General features: G+C 41.5%; 1 protein-coding gene across 1 annotated transcript in view; it reads right to left on the reverse strand.

The window, feature by feature from the left end:
* The window catches only part of LOC146786126 (cytochrome P450 2J2-like), a 169,276-nt gene that overhangs the window by 142,200 nt on the left and 7,329 nt on the right, over positions 1-19,747 (reverse strand). The window contains exon 2 of the mRNA XM_085635626.1: positions 5,899-6,061. Coding sequence (XP_085491752.1) covers positions 5,899-6,061 — 163 coding nt within the window. The remainder of the gene's footprint in view (positions 1-5,898; positions 6,062-19,747) is intronic.

Genomic DNA, 19,747 nt, shown 5'->3' on the forward strand with positions numbered 1-19,747 from the left:
TTTCTAAGGTTTTTTTAAATTCCATTTCCTAACTAAAATGTCCCTGTAGCCTTTGGTTTTTTCACTAATATATATATGCAAACACATTAGCTTGCAGAGCGGCTGTTTTACTAATAGTGAGTACCAGCTATTTTGCAGACTCAGACAAGGTTCAAGCGGCTCATCATTTGTGCAACTGTCTTGATGTTCTGCTGTTTTTTTAATGCACACATTCATAACATTTCTACAACAGGAAGCCACTGACAGTTGTTCTACAAGCACCGGCTGTGGCAACCAGTTCTCCAAGATTTAAATATTTATTTTTACCATCGTATTAGAGTTGTATGTGTTCAGCCAGTTTATGACATATGCATGGAAACTATGGCACACAGTGGTGTGCACACCAGTTTAATAGCTATTAACAACAATAGTGAAATATATATGTAGTGTGTGTTGGGATAGTATGGTGCATAATTTCATATGTGGTGGTTTTTCCAGGAAACATTGCAAACAGTTGTATTTGTAGTAAAAACAAAACATGCAGTCTGTGAGTCCACCTTCACCATTTTTAGACACTCCAAAAGACCCACCCATACCTTAGAGACAATGGTTCGATGCCTTTGAAATAAATTCAGCAGCCACATGGGCATCAAGATTCAGAACTACAAAGATAAAATATGTATTACTTCACTCCATTGGATTTGAAGGCAGGTCCATTTTTAAACATCTGCCAGACTTATAAGTAGTGGAAGGTGAGGAACTGGATGATTTTCAAGAAACTGTGAAAAGGTTAGCAAACAGATTTGATATGCAGCCTAACTCGTTGTTTTCCAAATACACATTTTTGGAAAGGGTACGTTAACCCAATGAAGATGTTGACTTGTATATTTTATCCTTACCGATAGAAATGGGGGTCTCTAGTTGGCAGAGATAGGTACCTTTGTCCAAATAGGGACCCTTGCTTCTAGTCAGGGTAAGGGGGATACACTCTTTAGATAACCCCTGCTTACCCCCTGGGTAGCTTGGCACAAGCAGACAGACTTATCACAAAGGCAATGTGTAAAGTATTTGTACTCAAAACACACAGTAATACAATGATAACTCCACAAATGGACACCACACCAGTTTAGGAAAATAAAGTATCTTTATATAAATTCAACAAGACCAAAACGACAAAAATCAAACATACTTCTAAAAGAATATGACATTTAAAGGTTTCAAGCAACTGGGTCCATAGAAAACTATGGATGTGTCAAATTTCACACGGTCAAACAAGAGATGCAACAGTTCCTGAAAACCTGGGGAGGCAATGCGATAGTTCTGCTGCACGCAGGAGAAGTGATGTGTCGAGTCCAGTCTGTAGTGATGCATCGACTCCAAGACGATTCTGGACCCCGGGTGATGCATTGGGAAAACTTGCCGCATAGGTACAATGCATAGGATATCTTGGGTACGTCTGCGATCGATGAGGCGGTTTCGAGCAGCACTGCATTGTTTTTTTCAGTCACGGTCCCTCGGTTCTTGCACCCACGACAGGTGCTGTGTCGGTTCTGCAGTGTCACTGCGATGCTTGGAGATTCTTCTCGTACAGCGGTGCTGCGTCGGAAAAACAGCATCAAGAAGGGCGATGCGTTGCGTTCTTCAGTTCTTCTTTTATTCCAGCTCCCAACAGCAGGAACAACCACCAGAGGTCCAGAACTGGAACAGGCACCTCCTTGCAGGTCAGAACTCTCAGCAGCAGAGTTCAGGGGAGCTGGGGGTGAAGTCTTTGGTCCCTGAGACTTAAGAACTGGAGGCCAGCACTCACAGGCCCTTGGAGACCTTCTTCAAGCAGTTTCAATGCAAAGTTCAAGTCTTTGTCCTCTCCTTGGTAGAAATAGCAACTGCATGCCAACCCCACACAGCACACAGCAAAGGGGTAGTACTGCTCCTCACAGCTCTTCAACTCTTCTCCTTGAAAAGGTTCCTCTTGAGTCCAGATGTGATCTAAAGTTCAGGGGTTTTAGGTCTAATACTTATACCCCAAAAATGTCTTTGTTCTCTTTGTACAAGGGTCTCTGTGCCCAGTCCAAACCAGTTCTGTCCTCACTAGTGCAGTATGACCACAGGGGGTGGAGACAGCATTCTACAAGGGAGACAGGCCCTATTCAAGTGCAAGGAAATCTCCCACTACTCTAAATTCAGCCAAGGTCTATTCATCTCAGTTCTGAGTCATCCAGGAAAGGCCAGGCATACCTCAACCCCTCCAGTTGCTGTCTACAGTGAATGCACAGCCCCAGCCCCTGTTACTCCAAAACCAGACAGTCAACACACAAAAGGCAGAGGCACACAGAATGGCTAAATAAGAAAATGTCTACATTTTAAAAGCTGCATTTTCAAACACATAATTTAAAAAACATCTTTACTAAAAGTTGTGTTATTAAATTCTGAGTTTAGAGAGCCTAAACGTTATATCTCTATCTGGTCCCAATGGAAAGTTATACTTGTAAGATGTTTCAAAGTATTTCCCATTCTATCCTATGGGGCAGATAGCCTTTCCATAGTGAAAAAACAAAATTGGCAGTATTTCACTATCAGCACACACCTCACACACACCAGTTCATGTCCTACCTTTCACATATACTGCACCCTGCCCATGTGGGTGTTTTACATGTAAGAAAAGGGACGGTTAGGGCCTGGCAAGTGGGTGTACTTGTCAGGTCGACATGGCAGTTAACAATCTGTGCACAGACACTGCAGTGGCAGGTCTGAGATCCCTTTTCGGGGCTACTCCATGAATGGCAAAATCAGTGCTGCAGGCCCACTAGTAGCATTTGATTTACTGGGACCTGGCACATTCAGTGCACTTTACTAGGGACTTACCAGTAAATCAAATATGCCAATCAGGGAAAACTAATTGTAACAACAATTTACACAGGGAGCACCTGCACTTTGACACTGATCACAGAACGTATCTCACAGGGGTAACCTTAGCAAAAATAGGAACTAGGCAGAGTGTTTTATGTCTGTGCGGCTGTCATCAAGTGGCAACCTTCTATCATACTATATGGGACTGTCCGCTCCTACGCCACATATGGCATGGGGCAAAGACACACATGCAGGATGCCACTGGGAAACAGATAACACTCACTCCACCGCTGGGGCTTCTTAACATTTGGGAAGCTACTGATCTCACAGAAATGGAAAATCAATTTGCCACGCTAGGGTACACGTTAGTCAATCGACTAGGATTTGGGTGGCTGAAATGGATAAATGCATGATTGCGGAAAAAGAAGTGTATAAATCTAGAGGATGCCCTAAAAAATGGGATAAAAAAATGGAGCGGGTGGAATGCGCACAGAGGTGACTTATGTATATCCCCAACTGTCAAAATGGAAATGTCAAGGCGCAATAGACATTTATCCGGATCGTTAGACTGATTGAATATACACTGTATTGTCATGGCTACATGATGTAACATGTTCGAAGATATGCATACCAATGTTTTGTGATTCTTTGCAGTTTGAACTCAATAAAAAAACTTTTTTTTTTAAATACAGGAGGTAGAGGCAAAAAGTCAGGGGAAACTACGCCAACAATGCCAGGTCTAACACTTACGTAAACAGGTTGCTGAGTGCCAAAAGAGAATTTCAGTGATCAACTTATTCGTGACCAGTTCATTAGTCACTGTTCTGATAAGAATATACAGCAAAAATTACTCACCTTGCGAAACCCAACATTAGTAGACACTATTAGGATTGCCAAAAGTATTGAGACATCTTTCAAATCAGCAAAGGATTTACAGAACAAAGACAGTGAACAAGTTACACTCATGCGAGACAAAGAAGAGAGTGGGAAGGAGAAGAAATTTCCACAGTCTTGTAGTTCAAATCATTTCAGCTCATTTTTCAAACAAACAAACATTTATTTAAGATGTGGAAATCCATTTCACAGCAAGAATGGGAGACTATGTCTTGCTAGGAATGTACTGTGTAGAGTTTGCAAAAAATTGGGATTTTACTAAAGGCGGGTAGAGAACTCTGCTCCGCCAGCGGAGTGCGCGGAGTTTTGCCTACTCTGCTGAGAACACAGAGTTTAGGCAAAACTCCGACTCTGCACCTGAGCAGAGTTAGCCAGCCCCCCCCAGACAAAAATAGGCTCCCCGCCTCCCCTCTAATAAAAAAGAAAAATTAAAAAAGAAAAAAGGCACTTACCTCTACTGTGGCATCTCCGGGCTGCCCTCTTCCTCCTCGCCGTGGTCTCTCTCTTCTAAACCCCTATGTCGGATGTACATTTTGGTAGGACTGCGCATGCACGTGTGTGCGCACATGCTCAGTTCTCGCAAGACGTACCCATTATTATGCGCTGGGCGGAGGCATCGGGCGGAGGCTCCGTCCACGGCACTTCCGAAGTAGCCCGTCGGTTCTTCAGAAGCCATCCATAATCCACAATGACAATGGAGCCAGGCTTGGCTCTACAATCGGGATAATGATGGGACTTTCTGACAGCAGTTCCATGTTGGCCTTTCCAACATAGAATTGCCTGAAGTGGACTTCCCTATTACCCCATGCTTATGCTATGGTGGGCAGAACCAAAATGTGTAAGACAGTTGCATAGACCAATGGATGAAAATCGCTCACCAATAGCCTCTCTATGTATGTATTTTTGGTCCGTCATCCTCTCTAGTTGAGACTGAAAGAATGGTTGTTGAACGGCTTAAATTCTGTTGTGTAGAACATATATTATCCATTCATGGGCCTAATCTCTGCCTCTTCAGTGGGTCCCCTTCTTTTAGATCTTAGGGAGCGAAACTCTCTCTATAAAACTGTTAGAAAAAAACAGAAAGATTGTATGTAAAAATAGGAAATACAAAAGTATTGATCCGCAACAATATACTGCAAAATATTGATTTGCACAATATCATCAAATTAAGCATACTTTAGAGAGTTTAGATTTACTATTCTTACTCCACAAATCTTACCCACAATAGGATTGGCCTGAACTCCTGAATTCTAGGAGTATAGCCAGCTTGATGCTGCTTGAGTTCTGTTTGGAGTTATGTAGGTGCTTTAGTGCTTTTCCATCTAGGGCCTTGACAGGCAGCTCCACTGCATGACTGAGGATTCTCTGGAAGTGCCTTGCTGACTTCCTCATGCACTGGCTTTTTCAGTGTTATCTGAAATGGGAATTCTTTTGGGTTTGATGGTGGTCTCCAAATGACACAGGTCAGTTATTCATCTGGAAAGTGACCACCTTGAAAAGGTTTTCAGAATTTGAGTCTCCCTATTCAGTCTATTACAAGAGCATCGGCTGGCAGAAGGTGTCGATTTTTAACGGTAGTACTGTCAAATCTTGCCAGGAGTGCCTTTCTGTTTTACGGGTGTCACTATTTAAGTGATGGAAAGGAAGTACATGTAACAATGAGATAGGATTCCTTCCTTTTCCCTAATGATGGAATCATGTTTGACAACTTACCAGTACTGGGTTCCAGTGCACTTCGGCCTCCAACACTTTCATCCCATAAACATCCCCTGCCATCAGCTCACAACTTGCCATTAGGGGGAGATAGAGGGATCGATCCAGTCCATGGTAGGATACCACCCTGCTTTTGAGGCTTCGTCCTTCATCTCCAAGCACCCTTGTTTGCTTGTGGGACCTGGTCTGCCTATCTGTTCATCTGACTTTATCTGATGTGCCGGGCTGCACTTTTCCATCCCTCCCTCTCAGTACACGCATCACATGCTTTGCCTGGTGTGCATTTTAGTGTTCATTTACACCACATGAAACAACTTGCAACCACCCTGTGTGCTCCCCTCAAAGAGCCTCTTTCTACAACTCTTTACAATGAAGGTCCTTTTAAAGGATCATGAAGATATCAAAGTTGAAGATGGGCACATTTTTTCTTCCTAATTTATGAAGAAGTAGAGATCAGTATCTTACCATTAGTTCCAATAAATGCCAACGTGAGTGGATTTGCAGGTCGTCCAGAGAATTCCTCAGACTGGGAGATGAGGGCATTTCTAACTGTCTGGTACCCATTGAGTATAATCAAAGGTTTTCCCCCCAGCCATACAGTGAAGACATTGCCATATGTCTTTGCCATCTGTAGAGATAAGAGTTAAAACACTTTCAGTAAAAATAAAGTGATATTGCTTACTTATTAATTATGTTCACACGTGCATACATTCCCTAAAGTAAAGGGAATAAAAAAAGCTTAAAGACAGAAAATGCTCAAAAGGAACCAATGCGCCATCCTGCAACAGGTGTCCCAGGGTTCCCACCTCACCCGCTTCCCATGTTGCCGCTCCCTCCCTCACAAGCAGCTCTCTAAATGGTCGAATTGAACCTAAGCGGATCCCAGGTGCATACTGAGGCAACCTCGGCATCAGACGCAGACTCTGCTGAAAGCTATCCGCAGTAGGCTATCCGCAACAGGTCACCAGCCTGACAGGGATCACTACCAGTGGGAGGAAAGCTTCCCTCACCAGCTGCTGTCCATGGGACCTGGAGGCCAGCCTCAGCTCTTCCACACACCTACCCGCCAACCAGCATGTGGGCCACTGCAATTGTGCTGCCAGCTAATAATACCAAAGGTGTTGCAATGGGTCCAGAATATGTCTTGATCTATGCAGGCTGAAGAAGTGGTGCATGGGGCGAGAGGATGCCTGAAGAAATTTAAAAGATTTGAAGTCCATGGTGAGAAATTTGTAGTTATGATTACATAAAGGCTATAAAAACGATGTAGAGGGGAGGGACGTGCAGAGATGGATGACTTCACAACCCACCAAACTCAGGTTGTAGGTAAACATTGTGTTTCACTAATATTATGAGGGGTCTAAACTCAAACCAACTTAAATGATGGAAATGTATTGCTAACATCCTCTGCTTTCTTAAGTGTTGGCTCCATTGAATGTAGAATTGCCGTTATGTTGTATAGAAATTAATTTTAAATTCAATATTTAATTTAATTAAATAAATTAAATACAAATATTTTTTCTGAAGTTTATATTTAATTACAATCCCATTTAAAGGAAAACAAATTATATTTCCTCATTAGATATTGTTAATTATTTAAATTGATGTGTAGAATTAATTAAAGGTAATTTAATTATATTTTAATTAAAAATAATATATTATTTTTTAAATACATTGTTTTCATTATTTTTTTATTCAATAATGTATTTTTAGATGACACAGTCAACATTTAATGTATAAATATTTTTATGTCAAAAGACATTATTTTAATTTAAAGTTATTTCTGATAGGGTCTTATTTTAGGGCTTTGCCACCATTCATTTCTATGGGGGGGTGGGGGGTGGTTGGCCCTGTGTGGTATTGGACTTGTTAGTGCTCCCTTTTGACCGCAGTAACTTTGCATACATACATTTGGCTCCACCTGGTTTCAGGCAGCAGAGACATGAAAATCTACACTTTTGATTCACTTTACACTTGTAAATGGGGAACAGCCAAAAGTAGAACATTTACTAAAAAATATAGGAGTAAACTTACAAGTGTAGATTTACTCATATGCAAGTTTACCTTTGTGAATATGCCCCAAATTGTTAATTGAATGTTTAGAGAGATGAGTAGAATTTAATGAAGGCTATATAGGATTTTCTTTGTACTTGTTTGTATTATCTCTTCTGGATCTTTAATAGTTGTAATTCTTGGTTTCTCTCTATTGAATTTCTGGTGATTACCTAGCACCTTCCCAGCCTTATTGAATTCAGAGTCTCTTTGATTTATTGTTGATGACATAGGTGTAAGAATTTTATCATTTTCATATTTCAGGAGCCTCAGTTTCTGTAGAGCCTCCAAGACTTTTGTGTAGGCCAGCATGCGATCTAACTTGGTTATCTTTTAAGTGTGTTTAGAATATGATTGTTCTATTTGTTTATAAAGAACATAATAATCATAAATCCACTCACAATGGCTTGTGAAAAACCTAAACACAACATTTATCTGCCAACTGTCTGTAATGGCTTTCAGAACATTCCATATTATTTTTGGTTCAGTGTCTGGTTCGGTTTTTTCTATGATAAAGTTTTTTTTGGAAGTGGTAATCTGCTTCTGACCTTCCTCATTGTCAAAGAGAGAATTATTAAACCTCCACCCTGTCTTATTGTGCGTTGTTTAGTCTTGGTTGTAATTGATAGAAATGTATGTATGGTCTGGAAATATAATAAATAATAATAACCCGGTACTTGCAAAGCGCAAAATAATCACCCCCAAGGGTCTCAAGGCGCTGGGGGCCATCGGAGAAATTAAGTGAGCTATTGCCCAGAGTCACATGATGCTGAGCTGCCGCTGGTGCTGGGCATCAAACCGTGAGCCCCGTGCTCTGGAGTCAGCCGCCCTGGCCGCTGTACCACACTTCTCAGGGCACGGGGCTCACGGTACGATCCAAAGTACAGGCGGCAGATCAGCTCAGCATCATGTAACTCTGGGCAATATTGACCAATATCGCTGCTCAGTGCTGCCCCAGACTCCTATACATCACATGTATTAAAATAAATTAAAGGAAAAGAGTATTTAAAATAAATAATCTATATTTAAGAATCATTCAAGGTCATCAGGGCAGGAATGCTTGGAGAATGGAGCGGAATCAATCAATGGGTCCCCGAAAGGGTAGGGCCAGAGCCCACTTTCCCATGCCTTAAGACGTCTCTGCAAGTTGCTACCTTGGCAGAATCCTCTCCCAGTGTGGGTTGTAGTGGTTGAGAGAGCAGTCTTGAAATGTGTGTAAATTGGAGACTTCCTGCAAACGTTTTTTCACTGAACTCACAATTCATAATAATCCCTGAAAAATATGACTGAGCTTGCACACACTAAATCCATTCTTAGCCATCCCCATATTCCATGAAATATGGGGGTCACAGTTGATGCAACATCACTCCTAATGAAGGTAACAAGTAGGATCTAAGCCTGGTAATAAAGGTAATAGATATTAACTTCAAAGCAAAGAACTAGAAGGCTAGTGTACTTGTTCCTGATTGCAACCCTAGATCTAGATATTAGTAAATCCAGTAAATAATGGGAGCACTCTTCTAAGAGGCTTCTCCTTTTGGCGTGTCCCTACCCCTGAATGAAAAGTGGGAGGAAAAAGTTAAACTTTGAAAAGAGAATGAGAGAGAAAAAGTGTGTGTGTGTGTGTGTGCGTGCGTACGTGCGTGCGTGCGTGCGTGCGTGTGTGTGTGTGTCAGCTTGATAAAACTTTCTGTGGTTAATCTGACTAGGGTTTGTTTTCTTAAGGGGGCACAGACTCAGCAGTATAATGTACCTTCTGTGCTGTCCAAAGAGTATTCAGGACTCAAATCGATCACAAAGAGTGTTGAGTCTGAGGTATAAAATTACACACATACCATGGAATTTCCAGAGAAGATTGGTCATCAAGCAGGGTTAGGTGAGTAAATGATGAGCATGGGAATGGTAGATGTTTAGTTTGTTAAAAGAGGTGAACAGAAGAAAGGTGATTTTAGAAAAGTATTCACCATTCCTGAAGCTTTTCAAATGTATCTGTTTATATTGTCTTGTTGAGGAATTTTCTTTCTGCATGTCCACCAAAGCCAATCGGTCTGGCCTTTCACATAACTACAGTTACATCAAGTAATTAGTAGATGTCGTTTTCGAGTCAGAAAACACAGGGTGGAGTCTTTATCAAGACTGAATCCCTTCAGAACTTGAATATTTTTTTTATTTAAAATGTTTTATATAGCGCTGGCTCCACCCAGGGGTATCAGAGCGCTTTACATTGAAATGACAATAGTACATGGAATACAAAACAGTGGTATCCAAATGAAGCATTCAGACATGGTGGACTTAGAGAACACATTGAGTAATATAGTTTGAATCAATAAAAAATGCAAAGAAGTAGCAATTTACGAAACAACACGTGTATAGAGTAATTACAAATTACTAAACAGTATAAAGGAGGTAGACTAATTTTTTGTGAATAAGTAAGGGTAGGAAGGGGGGAGGGGAAGTGTTCGGAAAGGGGTGGAAGGGGGGACGAAAAAGGTGAAGATGGGTAGGGAAGGGGGTGAATAGGTGAGGTCGACACGAGGAGTGAAGAGAGAGGGAAGGCAGGGGTTTCAAAAGGAAGTGAGAGTATAGCAAGTATGGTATTAGTAGGATTAAGAACCCAATATTTGTTGAGCAGGTGCATTTTAAGGTCTTTTTTTAAACTGACGTATGAAGGGTTAAGTCATAGATCTTTAGGGAGGGCATTCCAGATGCTGGGAGCCTTACCAGAGAAGGAGCGAGATTGCGCTGCTTTTTTTTTTTTAACAGAGGGGGGATGAGGAGGAGAGAGTTGGTGCTTCTCATAGGTCGGGCACTGCCCGCTTTATTGAGTTTGTTTGAGAGGTAGAGCGGGGTCTTTTGATGAAGGGCTTTGTATGTAATGCAGGCTATTTTATAGGAGGATCTGCCTTCAATAGGAATCTATTTAAGGGTCTTAAGAGCAGGCGAGATGTAGTCAGAGCGTTTGCAGTCAGTTGTAAGCCTGGCCGCTAGGTTGAGAACAGATTTGAGGGGGGGAAGGTGTACTTTGGGAGATCCGGAGAGTAGGGCATTGCCATAGTCAATTTTCAAGAGGACTAGAGATTGGACAACAGATTTGAAATCTTCCGCTGGAATGAAAGGTTTGATTTTTTTGCGATGTTGTAGCGTGAAAAGTGCTCCTTTTGCCAGGCGAGTTTGGATACCAAGGAAGAAACATCGCAGTTAGTGTTGCAAAGTGTCTGAGTTAAAAGAGTGAGGTGGGACGTAGTTGAGGCAGGAGGGGTCGAGGTATGTTCTGGGTTGGGGCGGGGGGAGGAGTTCTGGCGTTCGGAGATTGTGAGAGGTCTAGGGGCGAGAACGGTGCTGACGCTGTGGAAGTGGGGGAGGTCTGTGGGGGTGAGAGAGGGAAGTTCCGGCAGTCGGGGGAGGGGCGTGGGGAAGGACGGGATAGTTAAAGAGGTAGTTGGAGCAGGAGGGGGGAGGAGGTATGTTCGAAGTTGGTCGGGGGTGGATGTTTGGTGTTCGGAGAGGGTGAGAGGCCTAGGGTGTGGTAAGCGGAATGCTGAAGCTGTGGGAGTGGGGGAGGCCTGGAGGGAGAGAAGGGTGATCTGGCAGTGTGCTGGACGGACATGCATGGAAAGGGATGGGATAGTTGTAGGGGATGGAATTAGAGGAGAAGAGAGGGTGGAAGGGGTGAATAGAGAGGCAACATCAGAGTTGGGGGTAGGGGGAAATCCGGAGAGGGGGAGTAGGGGCAGGAGGGGGTGTAGTGGTACAGGCTAAGAGGGGAGCTTGGGGGAAAGAGAGGGGTTAGAAGTGGTGCTAGGGGTCAGAAGGTAACAGTCATTGGAGAGCATGGGAGTTTGAGAGATGGTGAGTGAATTTGAGATGTTTTGGGGGGTTCGGGGTTGGGTTCAGGATAGGAAGTCATAGAATGGGATATATCCTTAAGGTTAGAGATGTCTAGGGGAAGAAGGGTATTCGTTGGGGAGGCAGGAGAGCACAATGACGTGTCCATGAGTTGGGGAGTAGAGGGGAGAGGAGTAGGTAAGGACAACTGGTGGGACAGAGTGCTGAAATGATAATTGAAAATGTTGAGGTGGTGTTCAGAGGCTTGTATGAGGATATTTCCAGTTTTGAAGATAGAGATGTCAATTTCACCGAGAAAAATAGGGGAGGGAGTAGTAGATAGTTTGAAACCGTAAGGAATATTGTTAGATTTAGTGACTGGGAGGTGGCGTAGGAAGGTGCTCTTCCATTTGGAGGGGCGCTTAGAATAGATGTCCCTCACAGGTCAGAAGCAACTGATTAACAAATTTGGCACAAAGCAGCAATAACTCAAGTTGTTACTTAATGTCCCTCGTGAGTCAGATGCTATTGCTTAAAATGTCCTTCAAAAAGTTGAGGGGGTGAGACTTCAATATAAAAATGTTTGTATTCCCCTTTGCTACTCTAATAAATGGTGCTTGATCTCAATACGATAAGTAAATATGCAAATGCTGGTGTATGCTGATGACTCAATATCGCCACTTTCAATAAATGTCTTGATTAGTATGGAACATTTGTAAAGACAAACAGTGATTAGTTGTACCTATATATACTAGGTTAAGTCAAGTGCCTTCTACCGTATTGTTGGGGAACAGTTTTTTTTAGTGCCACTATATTTATGTCTTGGTAAAATGGCCACTGCCTTATTCTTTGGGCTGTGGTAGGAAGAAGCAAAATGAAAGTCAATAGGTAAAGAAATCTGGTGAAGGGTTCATATATATGCATTAATAGGCAATTATCATAAAGGAACTTTATAACCAATGCCTTCTAATGAATCTGCAATGTGGAAGGATAATAGGGTGTGGAGAACAGCCCAAATTAATGAAAAATGAGTACTGCAATACTAGAAAATTGTGGAAATGACTTCCTAATTAGTGTTGGAGAAGTGCACAGTCTAGTTGCTGGATGAATGAAATTGACTCGGGACTGGTTCATGATATGTTTGTGGTTCACACAATGGAATTGTGCTCCAGTTGAAGGCTTTAGCTTAAACGTGTCAGCCACATTACTTTGTTAGTTGTTGTATTTTTTCTTCCCTTTTTACCCACACTATGTAATGGATTACCCACTTACAGACTCACTCAAACACTAACGCACCCATTCAAAGACACACTCAGACACTCATGCTCCCACCCACAGACCCACTCAAACACTCATTCACCCAGTTATAGATCTACTCAGACACTGGCACACCCACTAACACACCCACTCAGGCTCGCACACTCTCTCACAGACCAACTCAGACACTCATGCACCCAGACACAGACCCACTCAGACATGGTTGCAGACACTCAGAGACCAACTCAGACTCTGATGCACCCACTCACACATGCATTCAAACACTCATATATCCACTCACAGACCCACTCAGACACTCACATACCAGCTCACAGACCCACTCAGACATTCATGCACCCTCTCACAGACCCACTCAGACACTCATGCACCCACTCACAGACCTACTCAGACACTCATACACCCACTCACATACCCACTCAGGCACTCATACACCCACTCACACACCCACCCAGACACTCACATAGCCAGTCAGAGACCAACTCAGACACTCCCGCATCCACTCACATAGCCACTCAGATACTCATACGTTCACTCAGACATCCACTCAGACACTTAAGCACCCAGTCACAGACCCGCTCAGACACTTATGCACCTATTTACAGACTGAGTCAGGCATTCATGCAGTCACTCATAGGTTCCTGGAACGTAATAGTTAGAAAATTAACCTATAAAAAACGATAGAAATTCAATAAAAACAAAAGGATAAAGGGATGTTAGAGTTAGGTAATAACATTAAAAAGAACCTTAGAAAATAGATTTTGAAAAACCTTTGAAATTCACTGAAAAATACAAAGGTTGTAGGGTCGATATAGTTAGGGTCTCATTTCAATCATACAAAACTATATAAATCCACCAGTTATATTTACCTGAGCCAACTATAACTTAAACCCCCACTATGCACTGCTTGTGACCTCACATATTACATCACTCATGACATGGTCAGTGACAATGGGCTTAGAAGAATCACTTTTCAGTATTCTTAAAATTTGTGAATATTGTCTGAAGTCCAAGTTAAGACACAGTAGGCTTATCCATTCCCTCCTTTTGCGTCACACAGGCAGGACAAAAGAATAGGACGTACGCCACATTCCCTGCTGCAGTAACGGGGTACAAAGTGCAATCGTTGTCATCATTTTTGTTACCACCTTTTTTCCATTTTGATGTAAAGGATTCAATTTGTGTTATGTCAAATCAAACTTTTATGTACAGTGCCTTGGCTAATGGTGGCTGTATATCATCCAAAATCCTTTCAAATGAGGGTATGGCTTTGATATACAAAAATTGAGCTGGTACTCTCCCGTTATTGGGGCAGTGGTGCAAACTAGATGTAACATAGTTCCAATATGTAGTCTTCAGTGACTGTTTAGATGTCATTGTTAGAGAGGATGGTTCTTTCCAGTAAGTTTCCACACCTAAAGTACTAAGCCAAGTATTTACATGGCAGAGCAATGGGAATGTAATAGTGTTGTCTGACTTATTTACTCTTCGGTCCCCCACTATAAGGGAAAACTCCCCCACTGACCATATCCTAAACCGATAAAGAATTGCCAGAAGTTCTATCCTATTCAAACCTATGTCAAAAACTAAAGGAGTGAGTGGTGTACTTTTTAGAACATGTAATAATGACCATACAAAGAGATTCTGGTTTACCTTTTCTATACCCCAGATGTGGGTTCTGAATAGGAAGGCAGCCTGGCCTTGGCATGGGAGATGGCCCCAGAGATCGTTAGCTAATGCATTTTGGCTATAGCTGCGGCCCTATGTTGCAGGATGGCTCTACATTTCCGGATGTGTGGGTTCCATGACATCTTGCTATCAAACATACTACCCAGATACTCAAACTTAAATTTGCATTCCAATCTGTTTTGTCCTAGGTATATGTTCACTTTGAAGGACTTGCACGTTCTTATCGCCATGTATTTAGTTTTGAATGTGTTGATCTTTACCCCCTTGTTGTCGCAATAGCCTTGAATTTATCCAATAGTAGCGCAGCTCCGTAGGTGTTCTTGACAACAGAAGAGTGTCATCTGCAAATAGCAGAACCAGGATGAAGGTGCCTTCTAGTTTTGGGGAATCGCTGGTGTAACCTAACAGGGCTTCAATGACATCATTCACAAATGGAGAAAAGGGCAGACATAAGAGCACAACCCCGTCTGCCTCTCCTTTGAACTGGGATTTGGTCAGTGAGCACACCCTGGCTTACCCAGTGCATCTGAGTGTAATTTATTTTGATATTTGTAAATCAGCATTGTAATGTGAAAACCTTAAAGTTTGCCTCACTGATGAGGGGAGTGGTAAAGAGTATTTGTTATACTATACTCTAAGGGTCCAATTCACAAAGGTAAACTTAGACCTGAAGTCTAACTTTAGACCTGAATTCTAAGTTTTAGTAAAATCAAAAGTATTGTCTAACGCCAGAATTATTAGACATAGCGCATATTTTTCAATGTTACAATCTATTATCAGTATGTTTAAAAATTGTAACTTTGAATTGTCTTTAAGCTCAGTAACCCCTTTATTTCAGGAATATTGACCATTTATTTCAGGAAAACATACGTGTGTTTTACTGGAAGTGAAAATTAGTTCTTAATATGTATTTATGTGTCAACATGTGATTATGTTTATTTGTTGTTAATGTAAAGCAGTAATGCAGTGAGGTGGCTACTTTAGAGTTTTATTAAAAATTAACATGATTACAAACTTGACCAATCCTGGCGGCGAGGCCCAAGATGGCCGCCTGATAGCAGAGCTCCATGCCGCGGCGGAAGTGCCCTGATTACCATGCGGTTCCCGCGATCCTGAATCCTTAGAAATCAGACTGCAAATGACACCGGAAGGCATCCTGCACTGAAGGAAGGTGTTTTCATTTCTTTTTTTGGCTTTTTTTCATATTTTTTATGGGCCTCTAAACCCTCCCTCAGTATTGTGGCAGGCATTTTCTTTTATAGAAGCTTGATTTCTCTCAGCACTGGGCTGATTGTGACTGCTTTTGAGGCTTGTTCCCCCATAATATTCAATATTTTATTGGCCTTGTGTTGGTTTTGCCTCGCTTTGACCTACCTTGAGCCTTTTAGTCTGCGGAGATTTGCGCAACTAGCAGACTAACTGTCTTTCTGGCTCGGGGAGCCTACTGGAGGGAAATATTTTGCTCATTGTTGCCTGCGCTTATTTCTTGTCGGTTCATTTCTTGACTGCGCATTTCAAAGCTACTGATGGGCAGAAGAAAAAACGTATTACATTCAAATAAGAGTAGCACTTCTAAGATATCCAACGCTGATTCTTTGTGTACTGAGCCCTCCATGCACTGTTCGTCCTCTACAGCGGATAGGGCTCAGACATCTGCCTCTCGCTCAGTACCGCCACTTTTGCCGAATTCTGAGACGCAGGCAACCCCCATGGCTAACAAACACCTCAAACAAGATTCGCCTTCCCCTCCTAAACTTCCTGCTCCTGTATCTTTAGATACTATTCGGGAAGAGATACGCGCTTTGCGCCCTTTTATTGAGGAGACTAACACTCACCTACAAGTGATGGATAACAAGTCGTCCTCTATGGATTCCCGACTTTCCTTAGTGGAACAACATGTTGGCGATATCCAGGATGCTGCTGTGAAGATTGCAACGCTAGAGAAAGATGTTTCACTTCTTAAAAATTCTGCTGAAGATCTCGAAAACAGGAACAGACTTAATAATCTACATTTATATGGTCTTCCGGAGGGTCTTGAAGGGAATGATCCTGTTGTGTTTTTCACATCCTTATTTCCATTGCTTTTAGATCTTCCTCCTTTGACCAATTTAAACATCCAGCGTGCTCACAGACTGGGCCCTCGTCTGTCCTCTACGTCTGCCCCATCGAAACCTCGGGGAGTTATTCTTCTTTTCTTACAATATACAGACCTTCTTCAAGTGTTAAATGCAGCCAAGGCTAAGAAACGTCTTGTCTGGTCAGGTGTCAACTTGTTTATTTCCCACAATATTTCTACAGCAATGGCCAAATGGTGAAAAGATTTCCTCGATCTGAGACCTGCTCTACGCACCCTTAGACCTCGATATGGTCTCTTTCATCCATACCTCTTCAAAGTGACATTTCAGAATAATATGTCCACATTTGAGGATCCTGCAGACTTAAGGAAATTCATTCATTCACATTCTACAACATCGATGAAAATTTCTGGCCCATCTTCTTTCACTTGACTTTTATAGTTTTATATAACTATTGTCCTCAGTTATACTAATGATTGCTTCCTTTACAGGTTGCTTCTTGTTGTATGTTTTTCTCATTTGAAGTATGTTGACTTTCTTCTTCATCTTTCTTCTTTCCTTGCGGGTAATTTGAAATTTGGTTTGTCTGTTCCGTAAATGTTATGTTGGCGTCCCGTGTGGTGCTTTCTCCCTTGTCGGCTGTGTCATCTTCATTGTTGTCACCACTCCTTCTTTTTGTCTTTCTTCTTCCCCGTAAAAGGTATGTATAACAGTCGTCAGTTTGACATGTACTGTTCCTTCTGGCTGTATCTTTTGTTCCTCCTTTTCCTATCCTCTTCTATCCTCCCTCTGTCCTTTCCTCTAGCATGAGTATCTTTATATTCTTCTCTGTACATCTGTTTCATCTACCTTTTTCCTTCTTTCCTGCTCTGCTTATTTTTCCTTTACTTTTTTACTGTTTTTGGTTCTATAGTTCCATATTTACTGTTATTTTCTTACATTCAGAGTTGTTACTTGGAATATAAATGATTTATTAACCCTATAAAGAGGCAGAGAATTATTTCACATTTAGCCTCCTATAATCCTGATTTAGTTTTATTGCAAGAAACTCACTTGTCAGAAGCTGAGGCTCTTAAACTCAAGCGCAGTTGGGTTGGTTCCGTTCTTGTTTCCCCTACTACTACAAAGAAAATGGTGTCATTATTGTATGCCATAAAAAGTTGAAGTGTTCTGTTGTTTCACAAGAAATAGATACTGACGGTAGATGGATTTTAGTTAAACTGCTCATTAATAATAATATTCCTTTAACTGTATTCAATATTTATGGTCGGACTCAACCAGATTACGCCTTCTGGCCCACAATTACAAATAAATGCTTGCAACCCAAGGATGAATTATTTATCCTTGGGGGCGATTGCAACCAGATCACGGACCCCTTTATTGACCGTAGATTCCAGGTATGTTTTGTCCCTCACAAAACCCACAAACAATTCCACAGTACAATCACACAGGCACATCTCGTAGATGCTTGGAGACAACGCAACCCAGACCAAACAGAATTTTCTTTCTTTTCCCCTCCACATGGCTCCCTGACCCGATCAGATTATCTATTCCTGTCCAAACCTTCGGCTCAAAATCTCATCTCATCTTCGATTGAACCTATTTTGATTTCTGATCATGCTCCGGTGATTGCTGATTTTGATTTGCTCCGCCCACAACCCAAATCTTCTAGATGGAGATTTAATAATTCTCTTCTACAAGATCCAGTTTTTTCCTCCTCCTTTGCTTCTTTTGTGGAAGAAATATTTTCTTTTAATGAAGGTCCATCTATTTCTCCTGTCTTGGTTTGGGACACTTGCTGCCCGGGGTTTTATCATTGATTTTGCATCTAAGGAAAAGAAACACACCCTTACTCAACATACAGCCCTGCTAGCCAATATAAAACACTTGGAACATCGATTTTATACCTCCTCATCATATTTCACTATGCAGAAGCTTGTTCGTGCAAAGCTGGAATTTAATAAGATTTGTAAAGACAACGCTTCTTCTATTCTACTTCGTAGCAGTGCTCGGTACTATGGAGGCCGTAAGAGGGTTGGATCACTCTTGGCTCACTATCTTAAGTCCAGAAAAGAGAGGCCTCTAATTGATTCTATTCAGTCAGTGGATGGGAAACATCTTTTTAAGGATCATGATATTCTGGATGAATTTTCATCTTTCTATAAAAATTGATATACTCCGGAATTACCAGCATCAGGCCCCCTTATCGATTCTTATCATAGCAGTATCTCTCCCTCGTCTTCTTCCTCAGATCTTGATTTTAAATCCCTAGAATTGGACATATGGCTTCAGGAGATCGCTGGCTCTCTAGGTTCACTAAAGAAAAATAAATCTCCCGGTCCAGATGGTCTCTCCGTGGAATTTTATTCACATCTTTCTAATCTCTTACTTCCAAAACTCTTCAATCTCTTTCAGTATTTTTGCACTACTGGAGAAGCAAGTGGTACTTTCCTAGAAGTCTCTATCTGTCTCATTCATAAAGAAGGTAAAGATCCTAACTTCTGTAAAAATGATCGTCCTATATCCTTGATAAATGTGGATTATAAAATTTTCCCTAAATTATTAGCACTCCGCCTTGAATTACTTTTACCCCATTTAATTGGCCCAGAGCAGTGTGGTTTTGTCAAGGATTGTTTAACTTCTGATAAGTCTTGGTTATTCTTTAATGTTCTGAACAAGGCGTCTACTCTATCCTATTACTTAGCTGCGATGTCTATCGATGCAGAAAAGGCCTTCGATAGAGTCAATTGGTCTTTCTTATTTAAGACACTACGTTGGCATGGTTTTGGTACTAAATGTATTTCCTTGGTTTCATTACTCTATACCACACCTACTGCTTCTACTATAGTTAATGGTCTTGTTTCAAATCATTTTTCGCTTCATTGCGGTGTTGGACAAGGTTGCCCCTTATCTCCTCTTCTTTTTATCCTATCCCTTGAACCCTTTTTATCTCACATCCGTCATAATGCTTCAATTTCTGGGTTTCTATATGGTGATCACCACTTGAAGCTCTCTGCATATGCAGATGATATCTTACTTTTTATATCCAATCCAAAATCTTCTATCCCCCCGTTATTTCAAGAAATGTCAGATTTTTTGGCGGTATTGGGTTATAAAATTAATTCTGACAAAACAGAAATTCTTCCCATAACCAAATTTTGCTGTAAACATCATTTCCACCTAACTGGATTCCGCTGTAATAGCTCTAGAATTAAATACCTAGGCCTATGGTTTACCAACTCCATTTCGGACTCGATCACAATAACTATGAAAGAAATTCTTGATCGGGTTTACAAATTACTTTACTCTTGGAACCGTCTTTTTCTCTCCTGGTGGGGACGCCTGGATTCTATTAAGATGATGGTCACGCCTATCTTGCTATATGTTCCCTTTCCATG

The sequence above is a fragment of the Triturus cristatus genome, chromosome 11, assembly GCF_964204655.1.
Source record: "Triturus cristatus chromosome 11, aTriCri1.1, whole genome shotgun sequence".
Taxonomy (NCBI): Eukaryota; Metazoa; Chordata; class Amphibia; order Caudata; family Salamandridae; genus Triturus; species Triturus cristatus.